This window comes from Neopsephotus bourkii, unplaced genomic scaffold, assembly GCF_033783945.1.
Source record: "Neopsephotus bourkii isolate Nb327-2 ecotype Australia unplaced genomic scaffold, CSIRO-AGI_Nbou_v1 NB_1298, whole genome shotgun sequence".
NCBI classification, from domain to species: domain Eukaryota; kingdom Metazoa; phylum Chordata; class Aves; order Psittaciformes; family Psittacidae; genus Neopsephotus; species Neopsephotus bourkii.
This window is the reverse complement of record NW_026901782.1, coordinates 587,397-603,800: the sequence shown is the minus strand read 5'-3', so window position 1 is coordinate 603,800 and position 16,404 is coordinate 587,397. Positions and strand designations below refer to the sequence as shown.

General features: G+C 46.3%; 1 protein-coding gene across 1 annotated transcript; it reads left to right on the top strand.

Annotated features, from left to right (window-relative positions):
- Positions 1 to 1,242: 1,242 nt before the first annotated feature.
- On the top strand, positions 1,243 to 12,405 carry CHRNB3 (cholinergic receptor nicotinic beta 3 subunit). Its single transcript, XM_061366083.1, has 6 exons — positions 1,243 to 1,564; positions 4,331 to 4,482; positions 5,494 to 5,538; positions 9,715 to 9,824; positions 10,044 to 10,926; positions 12,238 to 12,405. The coding sequence occupies exons 1-6, from the start codon at positions 1,522 to 1,524 to the stop codon at positions 12,370 to 12,372; spliced, it is 1,368 nt and encodes a 455-aa protein (XP_061222067.1). The 5' UTR covers positions 1,243 to 1,521; the 3' UTR covers positions 12,373 to 12,405.
- The last annotated feature ends 3,999 nt before the right edge of the window (positions 12,406 to 16,404 follow it).

Genomic DNA, 16,404 nt, shown 5'->3' with positions numbered 1-16,404 from the left:
GGGAGTCTGTCGATAGTACTGTTGGTTTTGAGTTGTTTTCTGCAGCAGGGATGAGGAACTGTGCAGAGAAGGGCAGCTGCTCCTCCAGCCCTGCAGAGATGAGGAGCTAGGGAGGACTCTTGCAGATTCCCTATGTGTAGTACATAAGCAGAATAGGCAAACTCAGCTGCAGCTTTGGAGGAAGAGAGGCTGGAGGAAGAGCTTTGGAGGAAGCAGGCTGCAAGCCCACTGCAACGCAAATAAGGTGGGAGGACACTACAAGAAGGTCACTGATAACGTCAATGTGACTTTGAACCACACAGAAACATCTTTTTTGTTACAGGAAGCTGAATTATCTGATAAAGTTGCAGCTGCCAGTTATCAGTCCTCTGTGGGGAACTTAGATAAGGCAAATCTGAATCACACAGCTCATGACTGTACCAAAATCTGGGCCACTGCACAGAACGGGCCCAGCTGTTGCTGAAAAGAACAGGCTTTCCATCTAGAAGTCAGCAAGCAAATAACCAGAAAAAATAAATCAAAGCAGAAAGTGTTTCAGGTCTGGGCGCAGACTAGAAGAATTTTGCACCACTCTTTCTTGAACTCAAAAGTTGAGAAGGAAATCTCCTCTTCAGAGAGAGATGACAAAGTGACTTCCATTCGGGAAGAAAACAGAGAAGATCCTGAGATCCCTTGGTAAAGGAGTGTCAGGGGGATCGGGAAAGAGGAACCCATGTCCCTTTTGATTTCAGAGATTCCTGGTGGTTTCTGAAAGGACCCCTGTCTGATGTGTCACTGGCAGGAGTGACACGTACAGAGGAACTTGCTAAGTAACCAAAGGTCCCATCACTCTCATTGCTAAACACAAGGTCCTGGGACATCATACTCTGTTAAGTAATGTAAGGTAGTACTGTGCAAGCATTTCTGTGCTGTTGTCCTAGTGTTTTTGCGTATGAGTGAAGAGATACACATTTAGAAATCAACCCTGTTTTCCCACCTGTATCTTAGTTAGGTTTACCCCCTATTTTATAGCTATAAACCAGCAAGTGCAGTATGAAAAATGAGTAAGTTCAATTAGGTCTGTAGGGAGGCTATTAGACCAAGTGATACAGCTGGAAGAAACAGTCTTTCGGGCACATGATCTATCTCTGGGTCTGACCTGCAGCCTCTTTTTTTCTCCAGCTGTAACTGGCAGCATAATAAGAGACACTTCCCCTCCTTAAAAACCTTGCCTCACTTCTACTCCTAGCCTGCAGTGCCTGTAGTAACCCAAATACTGCCACAAACAAATCAGAATTTAGGACCCAGAGCCTTGTTTTAGGCTTACAGGATGTGACAGCTGACTGAAAATCAATGAAGTGTGATTTACAGAGCGTCATAATGAGGCAAGATAAGGCTCTGAAAGGTGCTGTCTTGCCTTGCAGACTCAATTGTCCGCCTTGATGATTTCTAGCCAGATTATTCTATTCCCCTACTAAGATGAGCCGGATTTGCTTATGAAAAGGAAAGATCAGATTTAAAGGAAAAGCCACGGTGGTGCCCATGCTTTGCCTAGCGCTCTTTGTGCTGTGTCTGACCCATTCAGGTAAGTGTGATTTCTTCTTTTTCCAGGCTGAGCTGCAGATGTTCAAGGGTTTTGTCTTATTGCTTGCTGGGACAAGGTAGATGCTCGCTTCTGTTGGTTGTCTTCTGAGCACTGACTAGCAAAAGAGGATTCTATCAGCTGCTGCCTTTGTATTACAGCCCCAGCCAGGCTGACAACAAGGGCTGGGGGCTGCCCACTGGATAGAAGTTAACAAATGAATCCTAAGCTTAGTTAGCACTGCTGAAGGGACTTACACAAGGGAATCTCCTTCACCAGGAGGAAAACTGAAATGCCCCATGAGAGCTGACAGGAGGCTAAGTGTCCTGTCTGTGCTTCTGAGGGTGTTTTGCATGTTTGTTTGGCAGAGTCCCTGCCCCAGCCATCCTGCTCCTGTGCCTATGAGGAATTTCTCCTGACACACACCAGAGAGGCAAACAGGAACCTGGTGGAGAGGGGAGATGACAAACAAGGCTCAGCTACTCACACACACGATAACCTGCCAGGGAGCTCCCAGCTTTTGCCTTCTCTGTGCATCATATGGTAAATTCAGGGATGAGTCCATCCTGTGGCAGCGCTTCTGTTTTGTCTAAGAGAGTGCTCCTGTTTATCAGTGTTTTGTCCCTGGCTTTATCTAATTTCATCATCAGATGGGGCTTGACCAAAAGGAGCTGTTAGGCTGTTTTTTCCTCTTGATATGTCTTCCTTCACATTAAAATCCTCTGTTTTTAAATTGTCTTCCTGCAAGTACTGAGGCTGTCTTATAAGGGCATCAATCTTGTTCCTTCTGGCTTTCTTGCTAATGAGACTTCCCAATTCTTTTCACTCTGTGGCTTCCCCAGCAGCTGAGAATCAATACCTCCAGCCCCAAAGCCAGCTTTACCACCCCTCTGCTATACTTTCTTGGAGTATTAGGGACCTTAGACTTCATGTGAAGTATGGGCTGTGAAACAGCACTGTTTTCCTATGAGTGGGTTCATACGTAGCCACGGACAGCATGCCCATGCTGTGTGTGGTTGCATATGAGTGTGCAGGGACTTAAATACACCCAGAGCAATGTATTCCGGCACTAAGACAAAGCCAGTTTTGTTCCTGCATGTTTTAGGGTTGTGCTTTTTTATAATCAAGGTCTTTCCCATTAAATTTCCTGTGTTAAATAACCATGCACCCCTGTGAATAATCTCCAAATGGGAAAGCAAAAGGGCCGGGATCTAGGGTCTTCGCAGAAAGCTGTATGTGTCAGGGGATTGGACCACTGAGGTTGTGGGTAGTGAGGAGGGAGAAATATGTTCTTTGTCTTCCTTTGGTTGTGGATGCAATGCCTGTCTAGCATGTTTGGGCAGGCAATCCAGTTTCCTAGGACAGAGGCCATACTCTGTCCCAGTTTGCTGTGGTGAAGCTAGGGTTAGCCCTGAGGCGAGAACAAACCCTGGAGCAAACAAAAGGGGCATTTCTAGTTTTCCAGATGGTAATAGCAGACCTCAAAGGCTTGTGACAAAGTGGCAAGGTACAGAGTGGATGCAAAGGCTGCTATAAACTGTTCTGACAGCTGCATGAACCTGTCCCTGGCTGTGGTGCAGAGCAGGGGGAAAGGAATGCGAAGCTCTGTCTAACCGGCTGGCACCCACCTCTCCGGGGCCTGGTAACCCCACCACAACTGCTTGTCCAGCCACAGAGGACAAGAACAGCCTGCCCTAGAACATTTGACGGTACAGTAATCGTTACCCTATGAGTGTTAATCATTAGGCTTCAGAGTTTACAGCTTCTCAAAGAGGAATGAGCATTTGCCTATTTACTGGAAGTGGGGGATGGCGGTCCTGCTTGGACCTGCTGCTACCCTGAGAGAACAGTTCTGTCCCGTGGGAAGCTCTGGCATGGCAGCAGGTTTCTCCCCTCTGGAGGGACTGCTGGGCTCAGGTGCCCTTTTGTCAATACCACGGCACAGGGACCCTGCTGGGGGTTGCATTACCTGTGATGTTGCTGCACTGAAGTGTAAGGCCCTCAGCTATGCCCCCTGCCAGGGCTCTCCCATTGCCTGGTCCTTACGCCATTCCTTGGCCATAACCCTGTGCCTAATGGCTGGCAATTCAGGCACTTGTGTCCTATGTGCTGGGGCTGGCAGGGCACGGGTGGTGAGGAGACAAGGTGGGCCTTGGGCAGCACCCAGTGAGGTCCCCTTTGACTGCTGGCACTGCAACACCAGCTGTGACCCCTGTGGCACAGTGCTGATCAGCATGAGCTCCTTTTCCCTTCATGGTGCTTTTGAGGCGATGTGAAATCCTTCTCATGCTTTCTGCTGTTTGTGTTCAGAAGGGAAGCGGTGGGGATCGTGTCAGGACCTCAGCATTGTGAAGAGTGGGGCTGGCATTTAGGAAAGGATGGAGAGGCTGACTGCTCTAATGGATCTTCTAAAGGAAAACAACCAAGACGGACCGGGCAGGTACTTTTCATATCTGGTGATATGAAAAGTATCTTCTCATACTTTTTCTCTTGAAAAGGACCCCGTACACCAGATAGCACTAGTACAAAGTCATCACTGCTCTGATGATTTTAGTTTTGAATTGGGCTTGGGCTGCCTTGCCTTCCCCTCCTCTCACCCCAGCTCAGCTGAAACTGTGCATCTGAATTCCTACAGATAGTACTGTACAAGACAAGAGCTGCCCAGAGGCAAATTTGTCTCACATCACTGCTCTGCCTCACCTCTTCAGCTTCTGCTGTTCTCCATATCTCTTTTCTGGCATGCCTCCACTCCCTGTTGCTCCCTTCCAGGTGTAGCTGCCTTCAGTTCAGTGGCTGAGAATGAGGATGCGCTCCTCAAGCACCTATTTCAAGGCTATCAGAAATGGGTCCGCCCCGTGGAGAACTCCAATGACACCATCAAAGTCCTTTTTGGACTAAAGATATCACAGCTTGTGGATGTGGTAAGCGTTGTGTTGGGCTTGGTAATATGCCTTCTTTTACAGGCAGTTGTGCATCCACCTGGGAGGGCTGGGAGGATGCTGTTGGCTTTTGCCTACTGAGACATGAAATGCAAAGTGCTGGTCAGGCAGCAAAATGCTGAGTGTGATATGGTGCTGGTGATATGACCTCCTGCCCCAAGCATGGCATGGGCCTCATTTGTTTTGCAGCAAACCTGATGGTAATCTTTTCCCTGCTGTTCTCAGGGAATAAGGCCTCCCTTCATCAGGTGTTAATCAGAAAGTCCATGCCAGACAGTCCTGGTGCCTACATTTGCAGTTTAGTGACAATGCAGCTGCAAAAAGGGGTAAAGAAGGGTAGAACTGGTTGGACATTGTTCACGCTAAGGCCAAAGGCAACTTGTATTTTGACCGAGATGGCCATGCAGATAAGACACTAGAGACTGAACAATCCTGTGGTTTTGCCCATGTGGAAAGTTTCCCTTCTGTTTCCCCTCCATCCCGGTAGAATGTGCACAGGGGCCAGACAGAGGTACCCACATAGCAGTGTTCTCCTCACCTGCCCTGCCCTCTGGCAGTGTCTCCCTGTGCTGTGAAAAGTAGACTCTGATTTTGTGCTTTATTTACATATTCAGGGATGTTTCAGCTTGTATCTTCCCAAGCTCACTCCAGGCTGAGCAGTGTGGGGAGATGAGCCATCTTGTGAGCTCACAACTGTGTGTGTTCTGACCCCACTGGGCCCTGCTGCCTCCCTGCTCTTCAGCATCTGATTCCCTGGGGCTGCTGTGAAAGGCAGACCTTGGGTTTCCAGCCTCAGAAGCTCTCAGCAAGAGCAGAGGCAGCACTTAGTGAGTCAGTTCACTTCCCCACAGCAGTGGCTGAAGAGCCCAGGCCCATGGGGAAACAGGACCACAGGGATCTCATTTGCTCAGCACAGGGTTGGACTCAGCAGGCATGGGGTCTGTTTCCTCTGGCTGTTCTGAAACTGCAATCTTCTCTACTTTGTCACCTTAGGATGAGAAGAACCAGCTGATGACAACCAATGTGTGGCTGAAGCAGGTAAATCAGACCAAATCAAACCTTCCCTTTCACTGTGGTGCTGCTGAGCCGAATGGCCATCCCAGCCTGCTGCCCACTGTGACATCCATCCCCTGTCAAGACACTGAGTGGCCAGACAAAAAGAGCACCACGTTACCTTGCCTGCAGTTTTCACTGTACTCCCTCTAACTTCACTAAAGACAAGAAGGGGCCAGAAGGCAGGGAAATGGGCCTTGAAGAAATAGGGTGCCGTCTTCCCCCTGCCTGCAGCCTAGCTTTGTGCTCAAGGCAACTATATTTCAGGGAAGGAACATATCCTTGTAGTGCAGTGGCTATCCCTGGGATGCTGCATGTGCCCTGAGGGACTATCCTGTCTCAGACTCAGAGGTCACACAAGTACGGTTTCTCTTGCTCAAGATGACTGGTGCCTCAGATAGGTTTCCTCTTCAGCATAATAAAGGGAAAGAAAAAGCCAACATGCTACCCATGCTACACTAAATAAAATCTATGCCAGATTAATCAGATCTCTCTAATATAATTGCTTCTGGGAGTGACAATAATTTATACAAGTGGTGAAAGGTGCAAAAAAGGTTGTGAATTAGGTCTCCTTTCTTCTTCACTCTTGAAGAACACTGCATGTGGTTTAGATTACATTGCACCAGTTTATTGACCTTGTGATAATTATTTTAAGTATCTCAACCATGTGAGTATCTATAAACATGTCAGCTGATCCTAGGCAGAGGACATAAAACCCAAGCCACACTTGAAATGATGCCATGGGAAATGGTTCCTAGTGGTCGCTGGGCCGGTGGAGGAGAAATACAGCTCAGTTTTGTTAATAGTTTGTTTGACAGAATGTTCCTGGGCCTGACCTTCTTCTTAGGGAAGACTTGGCTGCTTGCTCTATCCAGTACAGCAAAGTCTCCTGTATTCTGGGCAGCCTTCATCCCTCTGGCTGGCTGACATCTTCACCCAGGTTACAGTGACTGCAGGAAAGAGGGACCTGAAGTACTGACTCACATTAGCAGGCCAAATGCATAGGCAGGCTGCCTGAGGGCATTAGGCCTGAGATGTTAATACAGACAGACATCTCCTGATCCTCTCTCAGCTGCTACATGAGCATGTGTGGAGATATTTCAGGTTAGCCCATCCATGCTGAACTCCCTGTCTGTACTGCAGCATGGACCTGCCCGGAGTCACAGCCTGGAGCCTGTGTCACTGCTCTTGCTGTGGGAAAACAGGTTCTGCTGCAAGTTACTCCAAAGATGCTGCAGGAGGCAGGGACATGCGACCATCCACTCATGCCTCTCTGGTGCCTGGGAGAATGAGGTGGAAGCTGCTTTATCTGATCCTTCTGACTCATGCTGTGGATAAAAGATGTGGTCTGACCCAGGTCTCCTGCTCTGGGAGTCATGCATTCTTGTAGCTTAGTGTGAACTGGTCCCATGTGCAGTCTGTGCTTGGGGGGAGGGGGAGTTATTAGTGCATAAGCACAACAGCTAGGAAAAGGTTATTCTTTTTCTTTTCTTTTCTTTTCTTTTCTTTTCTTTTCTTTTCTTTTCTTTTCTTTTCTTTTCTTTTCTTTTCTTTTCTTTTCTTTTCTTTTCTTTTCTTTTCTTTTCTTTTCTTTTCTTTTCTTTTCTTTTCTTTTCTTTTCTTTCCTTTCCTTTCCTTTCCTTTCCTTTCCTTTCCTTTCCTTTCCTTTCCTTTCCTTTCCTTTCCTTTCCTTTCCTTTCCTTTCCTTTCCTTTCCTTTCCTTTCCTTTCCTTTCCTTTCCTTTCCTTTTTTTTTCTTTTTCCTTTTTTCTTTTTTCTTTTTTCTTTTTCCTTTTTCCTTTTCTTCTTTTTCTCTTTTCCTTTTTCTTTTTCTTTTTTTTTCTCTTTTCCTTTTTCTTTTTCTTTCTCTTTTCCGTTTCCTTTTTTTTTTTTTCTTTCCTTCTTTCCTTCTTTTTCTCTTTTTTTTTTTTTTTTTTTTTTTTCTTCACCTCAAGTATCCATATGCTCAAGGTGGTGAGAATTCACGATGTACATGCAGGCAGACACACAAGGTGCAAAGGAGCTTTTAGTGGTTGCTGAGAAAGTACCTGGGTTTGAGCAAGTTATGGGGTCTACTAGCAAGGGTTGATAATCTGGGTCCAGTGTTTCTTGGTCCACTTGCTGTGGGTTAAGCACTCGAGTGACATCCCAGAGGTAGGAATTTAGCAGAACTGGAGGAAATGGAGAGCAATGGGAGGGTCTGGAGCAGCTTGAATAAAAGGGAGAAAAAAGGAAATGGCCCTTTGCATCTGCTGCTACAGTTCACATCAGCATAGCCCATACGGAGATTCCCATTTTAAACTGCTCATCTCCGAAGCCTGCACATAATCTGTTTTCTGCTCTAGTAAGAAGACACACCACCATTTGCCCTGCAGACATGAAAGAGCACTTTAGCTGGGAGAAAAATCAGTGCAGGGCAGGAAGGAGGAGTCTTGAGATGCAGCAAATAACCCAAACCGAGGGGCTGCACCAATTCAATTCTGAAGGGATGATTGTATCATCTGGCAGCTCACAGGGGTATTTGCATCTGTTGTGTTAGTATAGGCTATGAGCTGACTGTGTTGGTTGATACTGTCAGCACTGGCTATTCCCTTGCATAACAGATGTGTTTCTAGCCTAAGCCCCCTTGCACCTATTACAAGAGGTGTCCAGGACACATGCGAGTCTGTACCATCCAACAGCCCATGCTGCTGGAAACATCTGGTAGATACCCATCCACAGAGAACAGTTCATGCTAAAAATGGTGTACTTTGTCCCTGCTGGTGAAGCTAAGAACAGCAAAGATCCTCCATCTATTTACATACTTGAACAGCTCCAATCAATCCTTCAGCAACAGGAGGAGCCAGGGATGTAAAGCTGCACTGATAGCTGATGCCAGCCATTAGAGCAGTTCAGAGAGTGGGTCCATGTCTCTTCTGGTGCAGGTTGTGGGGCCATTAATCCTTCCAGTGCACCACCCTTAGCAACTGCAACCTTTGTGTGTGCCTTGAGCCAGATATTAGGAGTGGTCTATCTGCTCATGACCTTGGGCCCCATCCCTCCCCTGCACCTGGAGGAAGAAGATGCTTGCCTCTACTGAGGCTCCAGGTTGCTGTCACGCTGTAAAGGACCGCAATAACAAGTGTCTGTAGGTATAGCTGTGAAAAAAATGTGGAATCAAAGACATAAGAGGGAGCAATATGGTGGAAAAAGAAGCAGATAATAGCACTTTTTGGTTCATCCTTAAGTCATGGAGGAGATTGCCTAGACAAGGCTGAGGCTTCCACATCCCTGGGGAGCTCTTAGTGCTGAAGCTTAATGGAAAGTGGTTCATCTTCTGCTTCTTTGTATTGACTGCAGTCTACAGCTCTTGCTTCCTCTCACTGCTATTCCTGTGGGCAAGTGAAAACCTGCATCAATAATGAACTGGGATGAGATAGCTGCTTTTCCACTGCATCTCTGCGGAAATCTCCAGGTTGCTAGAGCCACTTTGTTAGTATCTCCCCATCTGAAGAATAAAAAGGAAAGAAAAATTATTCTGGAGTTCAACATGGTGAAAATGGACAGGACTCCCCCTGCTTTGCTTCTTTAGTGTTACCTTTTCAGGATTGTTAACCAACTGCTTTACAACAGCATAGTATTACTTACACTGCAATAGTGTGCAGGTCTGTCTGATGAAAGAACAGTTAAGTGATTTGCCAGGACAGCATACGGATATTAGTTGCTGTAATCCATTCACTGAAAAAAGCCAGCTCTCCACTGAAAAGTAGTTAAAGGTCACCTCTCTGTCAGCTGGGTAGTCCCAGTCATGCCAGCAGGCTCTTCTATGTGGTCAGTCTGCCAAAACCACTGTGGGTTGGTTCTCAGAGGGAAGAAGAGGTGTCATACCCAGGGGAAGTGTCTTCCTCCTTCTGGGCTACCTTCAGCTGGGCTGGGCAGGGTGGTGAGTGGGGTCAAGGGCTCTGCAGAAGCGCCTGCCTTGAGGTTGCCTGCAATGGGATGGTTTACTGGAGCCAGTTGTGGCTGGAGGGGCAGTGCTTGTGGGGATTAACATCTCCCAGCCATGCTGTGACCACTGTGCTGTGCAATGCAGTTCCTTTCTGGCAGGGGGTTGGAGGAGGAAGGAGGCTGTTGTGTATGAGCGAATGGATGTTGTGTATGCGACTCTGCTGGCTTGTTGCAGGAATGGATCGACCACAAGCTCTCCTGGAATCCAGAGGAATATGGAGGGATCACCTCCATCCGTGTCCCTTCTGAATCCCTATGGCTTCCCGACATTGTTTTGTTTGAAAAGTGAGTAGCATGGCTCCGGCTTATGCCAGAGCTTGGGCAAGGCATTGTCAGCCACTGTGAAGCTGGTGTGGGCTGTCAGAAGGCTGCTTCTTCAAGCAGTATGAATGTTGGCTTCCCTTGTGCTCCAGGTGATGGGTTGAAAGCAAGAGCTGTGAGGAGGTAGGTCTGGGACAAATGTAGTCTTGAACTTGGTACTGTTTCTTCCTGTCCAACTCCTAGTGCTGATGGACGTTTTGAAGGATCCCTGATGACCAAAGCCATAGTGAAGTACAATGGATTGGTGATCTGGATGCCACCAGCCAGTTACAAGAGCTCCTGCACAATGGATGTGACCTTCTTCCCCTTCGACAGGCAGAACTGCTCCATGAAGTTTGGGTCATGGACATATGATGGCAGCATGGTGGACTTGATTTTAGTGGACGAAAATGTAGACAGGAAAGACTTCTTTGATAATGGGGAGTGGGAGATCTTAAATGCCAAAGGTATGAAAGGCAACAGGAAGGATGGGCTGTACTCTTACCCATTTGTCACTTATTCCTTTGTGCTGAGACGCCTTCCGCTGTTTTACACTCTTTTCTTAATAATCCCTTGCCTGGGATTGTCTTTTCTAACTGTCCTGGTGTTTTATCTGCCTTCAGATGAAGGAGAAAAGCTTTCATTATCCACATCAGTTCTTGTCTCCCTCACTGTTTTCCTTTTAGTGATTGAGGAAATAATCCCGTCTTCTTCCAAAGTCATCCCTCTGATTGGCGAGTACCTGCTGTTCATCATGATTTTTGTGACCCTATCTATCATTGTGACTGTGTTTGTTATCAATGTCCACCACCGGTCCTCAGCAACTTACCATCCCATGGCTCCCTGGGTTAAAAGACTCTTCCTCCAGAAACTGCCCCAGCTGCTCTGCATGAAGGACCATGTAGATCGTTATTCCTTCTCAGAGACTGAAGAAAAAGAAACCACCTTGAAATCAAAGCTCCCAGGGAAGCAGAAACACAAGCAAGCGAAAGATGGAGAGAAAATTGTTATTGCCTTTCTGGAAAAGGCAGCTGACTCCATCCGGTACATTTCCAGGCATGTTAAAAAGGAGCATTTCATCAGACAGGTAGGTGAAGAGAGGGCAAGGAAGGGATCACAGTTTCCTTGACAGCAATGGCTTCCAATCTGTACCTTCTCTGCATTCTTTTCCCTTTGCCTCTTCCTCCTGCTCTCATCTGAGACATGACCTGGGATCTTCTCCTGCCTCATAAGTCATATGTTTTCCAGGAAAGCGCATTGCTTCAGGGAGAACTTGTGCTGTGGGAGTGCCTGGTCTTCACAGGCACGAGAGGCCAGAGCAGCCTTTCCTGGATGAATTCTTGTTTTGGGATAATTTGAGTAACTTTTTCCAGCTTCAGCTGGGAATAGATACCAGTCTTGGGACTGTTGCACGCTCTGAAAGTGTGTCTTCCTTAGTATCTATCTCAAGTATCAACACCTATAGGCAGGCTCTGAAACAGTTGCTAGGTCTCAGTCCTTGTCTCCCAGGGGCTGCACACGGCACAGCTGCCCGGTTCTGAGTGGGAGTCTGCCAGATCTCCCTCAGTATCAGCTCAGATTAGTCCCTAACTACCATCTTTCTCCTCTTCCTAACAATCCCCCTGACTAGTAAAATGGCAAATTACTGTGTGCATAAACAATGCTTCTCATGCGAGGGCAGGACAGCAATGCAATGCAATTTGCAGCATATGGAGAGAGCAAAACTTCTGTTAGCACCCTCCTAGTAAAAGCCGGGGCTTTGTTCGAACTCTGCTGTGAGGACTTCAGCAGGACGTTGAACAGTAAATCAAACATGCAGTATGCCAGCATATAGTGCTCATGCCTAAAGCCTTCTGTTTGAAGCTGAAATAATTCCTAATGAGAAATTCCCCCTAACTGCTCTTTAAAAATAGTTCTTTTGTGTGTGTAGGGTTGTGCCAGTACTCATAATGTGAAATCCCCTTCCTGAATGCACACAATCTGAGCCAAGAGAGCACTTAGGAAAACACAAGCCAATGTGACCACTTGTACTGGAGCCACTGTTCGCATCAAAATGCCTTGCTGGAGCCAAGTCCTGGCACTTCATAGGAAATGCAGTTCTGTGAAAAGAAACTGAGTTCAGTTTAAAGCTATCTTCAGGCTCAAGTCTGTAAACTTTCACAGGGGCACTTAGCTTTTGGACAGGCTAAAAGATGTCTGATTACCATGTGTGTAAAACAATGGGATTATTTGGGGTTTTGAGTGACTCACAGCTATGGGTGCAGAAAAGATAATCCATACCAGTTTGAGGGTGCAGCGCACTTAAAAACAGACTTCTGGAGCTGAAATATGTGTAGCAGTTTCAACAGAGTACTGGACTCATTACTGTTTCTGTTTGTTCTCCCTCTCTCCTTCCCAGGTTGTCCAAGACTGGAAATTCGTAGCTCAAGTCCTGGATCGGATTTTCCTGTGGTTATTTCTGGTAGTGTCAGTGACAGGTTCGGTTCTCATCTTTACCCCTGCATTACAGATGTGGCTGAACCGCACTTTGTAGAAAATGCTCACACAGCAGCATATAACAAGTACAATGCCAAGGGATGGTGGGGCCTTTTGAGCTTGGTCTCCATTGTACAGGATGGGAAGCAACAGCAAGAACAAGAGAAGGTGATGGTAACAGTGGGCATTGGCTAGTGCTTTCTATCTTCATACAACCCTACCAGTTACAGATTTGGCTGAGACCAGAGAAAGGCTCTGTGCACAGTCGAGTCCTAAAGTGAACCGGGGTGCACAGCTGGGTATAAGTATTTTACTAATAGTTTGGTTTATTATAATAAAAGCAAATATTATTAGTAAAAAGTGGAAATAGTACTTCTGGCACAATTATACTTAGAAGGCAGATCTGCCAGCTAAAATGCTACTTTATAAAAGAAGTTATAGTAGGAACACAAATCAGTACTCAGTTTATCTACTTTTCCAAGTAAAAAACACAATATCTGTACAGCTCGCTTTGTGCATGTGTCAGAACTGGCAATTACACAGCATGTGGATCAGAAAAAGTGCAAACACCTTTTAGATGGGATGTTTGAAACCTTTACTTTGTGGCCTCACCTTGCTGCAGGATCAACTCAACAGTGGCAGAACTTACCAGTATGCACACTTGCTGCCAGCCTTTATGACATGCACATTTCCTCTCTCCTCTTGGCCATCAGGAAGCTACAAGGTGTTGCCCTCTTTTCAGGGAGGCAATTTTGCCTGCTGCTCTATAATATACCAAAAGGCTGAACAAGTAAGGATTTTCCCCGTGCTCTGCATTTAGGAACTGTGATTTCTGCACCTGCTTGTTCACAGGACAAGTGGAACATCACCTGAAGCATGTCACATGTAGAAAGGTGGCTGCACTACTCCATAAGGCAACAGTGAACTTCCTAAATGGTTCAGTTGCAGGGAAGCTACAGACAATGTTTTCAGCAAATGAAACTTGTGGTTGCTGCAGAAGGAGAGCTTCTCCGGAGAGGTATGGGGTGGGCTGGCTACCAGGAAGATACATCTTTGGGGTTTGGCTTGTTTGTGTTTCCAGGCAATCCAGAGTTTCCTGTGATTCATTTAAATGGGATCCTTTTGCATGATTAGAAACAGTTCTTAAAAGTGTAAGTGAGACCTGACAGAAAATGCACAGTTTTTTCTCACCCCTTCTGCTGTGGCAGTGCTCAGGCCAACATGGAGTGCTTTAGAAAATCCCAGTCAGAACTTGCAAAAGTTTTCAAGGCTAGCAAGTGATATGGAGATCAGTTTTTCAATTATCTGAATGTGAATCTGTTAAAGCTTTAGCTAGCCTTGAAACTCTCTCCCTAGGGATGGAGGTTAGAAGGCATTAAAAATACACACAGGTATTCTGGTGCATGGATTATGTGTTGCCACCAGACCTCTGTGAGTTAATGTAATCTCCTCTTGTCATGTCACTATAGAAAGTTCTGTTCACTTGTGCGATTGCTATTAATAAAGATGTATTTATTAAATGATTCTTGGGGTGACAATGATTATATGCTGTTTTGTTGTCAACAAAGTGCAGATTGTAGCCCATTTTAGAAGACTTGTCTCAAATTGACCTGAACAGAGAGGGCTGTCAATGTTCTTGGAAAGCCCTCATAATTTTTTAGCTCTGTCTGTGAGTTTGAGGAGGGAGCATTCAGATCTGGTTATTATATTGCAGGAACCTAGAACAGGCCCATTTAATTTAGTGTATACGGGCAATAGATGTCTTAATATACAACACTGCCATAAATCTCTTACACACTGACCTTACCACCAGCTGCGCCTTTCTTCTTGCATTAAGTCAGTTTGTTCCCCTAGCCAGTACTGTGAAACATCTGTAGGAAAACACACAGGAAGCTCTTCCTTCCAGCATTTACAGACTCTTGGAATTATTAGTGACAGGCTTTACTCTGAGCACTCCTGCAAGGAGCCTGCCTGCTAGCCATGACAGCTGACAAAATCCTTTCTGGGGCAAGTGCTTTGAGTGCTTAGCTGGTCCTGCCCTCACCTTGTAACACCTTGATTGCCCACCTGCAGGTGAAGCACGGAATCAGACTCAGAGAGAGTTATAAAACAGTTATGTTTATTAAGGTGCTGGGTGCAAGGGGGATCACTCCTCCTAACTTGCACACCAAGGGGTTAAGCAAGCAGATATTTATTACACATAAACATGCATATTCATTAGGTTCCCAAGAGAGAGGTGGGGCTATTGCAATTAGTTTAGGTACTCACAAGTCTCCTCCCTTTTGGTGCTTGTTCACTGCCCTCCGACAGTCGTGGGCAGGGGATTTCAAGATGAAGTAAGTAGTCTTCCTCATGTGGGCAGGGGTCTTAAAGATGAAGTAAGCAGTCTTCCTCATGTGGGCAGGGGTCTTCAAAATGAAGTAAGTAGTCTTTCTCATGGTGTACTTCTCACCTTTGGCACAGTTGGATGCCCCAGTAATCACAAAACTAGCTGAAACCAGCCATATCTGTAAGTTTCTGATAGCTGGCAAAGATTTAGAAAAGTGTGACCTTTGTATAAAATTTATTGCAAGCAAAATAGGATGGGCAGACAAGGAGTATCCCAAGCTAGCAGATGTTTGGGAGTCACTGTCTCCAAACTAACTGATAATTAGAAGGAAGGTAAGAAATAATTCACTCATTAGAAGGATGGTAAGAAATAATTCACTCATGTAAGGCTACTGAATTCTGTCATCACACCACAGACTTACAACACAAACACTGTTCTCTATCTTAAGACCTAAGTTAAGTTAAAAGTATTTTAACCCTATGTTTTCCAGGCACTTGCTTTCCTTATATCACAGGCAACACATGGCTGTGTCTCATGGTTGTGTCTGATGCCAGGCTGTTTTTTCTGCTTCAGGTGCTAAAGGTCAGCAGTGCTCACGCCCTATGGAGTAGGAGATATATGAACTCTGCCCAGGTATGGCCTTTGGGGTCTGGCCTTCTTGCAGTCTTGCTACTCATTATTTCCTTGTGCTGACTATTTCTGAGCTTCCCTGAACCTCTGTGCCACTGGCCTGCAGATGGATTCAGCATGTCCCACAGCCTGGCCCACCACTAAAAACACAGCCAGGGAGGACACTGGGGCGGATAGTCCTCTGCTCCTTCCCTCTGCCCCATGTGCTCTATCTGCCTGTGGATGACAACATTGCAAATTGCAAATCTTAAACCCCTCGAGCAACCCTCTGCCTTACTACTGCCTCAACATGTTCTGCTTTGATTTCTGTGCACTGGTTTGCATCAACCTTAACACCGCTCTGCAGGACCATGTGTATCATCATTCACAATGAGACAAATATGACAAACTCCTTTGGGCCTTTTAGTGAGGGTAAAGTGTAAAAATGGTCTTCCTTGGGATGGCACCAGCTCTGGTTGAAACTTTTCTTAGTATTTCAGTTAGAAGATCCCCCAGAAAGGGCTGGGACAAGCAAAGATGTCACTTTTGTGTGGGTTTTACGTCTGCTCAGAGATGGGCCTCCACTACAGCTTTCCTCAAGGTGAGATGCTTATTGTGTCACTCACCCCCACTCTCTCTAATCAACCAGCTGCTTTCACAAAGCTGGCAGAAGAATGCAAGGATCCCAGTCTGGAATGTGCCAAACACAGCTGAAAATGGCAAAAGAAGGATCAAAAAGTTACTGGGTGGGCTGGAAGACTTACACAGCCAATCACTCGCAGTCTAGGAGGTTCCTCCAGTGCATTGATGGTAACTTCTTAATGCAAATGGTGGACAAACCAACTAGGAGAGGAGCGCTGCTGGATCTAGTACTCACCAACAAGGAGGGTCTGGTTGAAGTGGTGATGGTCAGTGGCAGCCTTGGCTGCAGTGACCATGAGATGATGGAGTTTAGGATCCTGTGTGGGAGGAATAGAATACCTAGCAAAGCCACAATTCTGGATTTCCGAAGGGCCAACTTTGGCCTGTTCAATCAACTGCTAAGAGAAGTCTCATGGGAAAGGGTATTAGGTGGGAAAGGGGCTCAAGATAGCTGGTCAGCATTTAAGGACCACTTCTTCCAAGCTCAGGATCAGAGTGTCCCAATGGGTA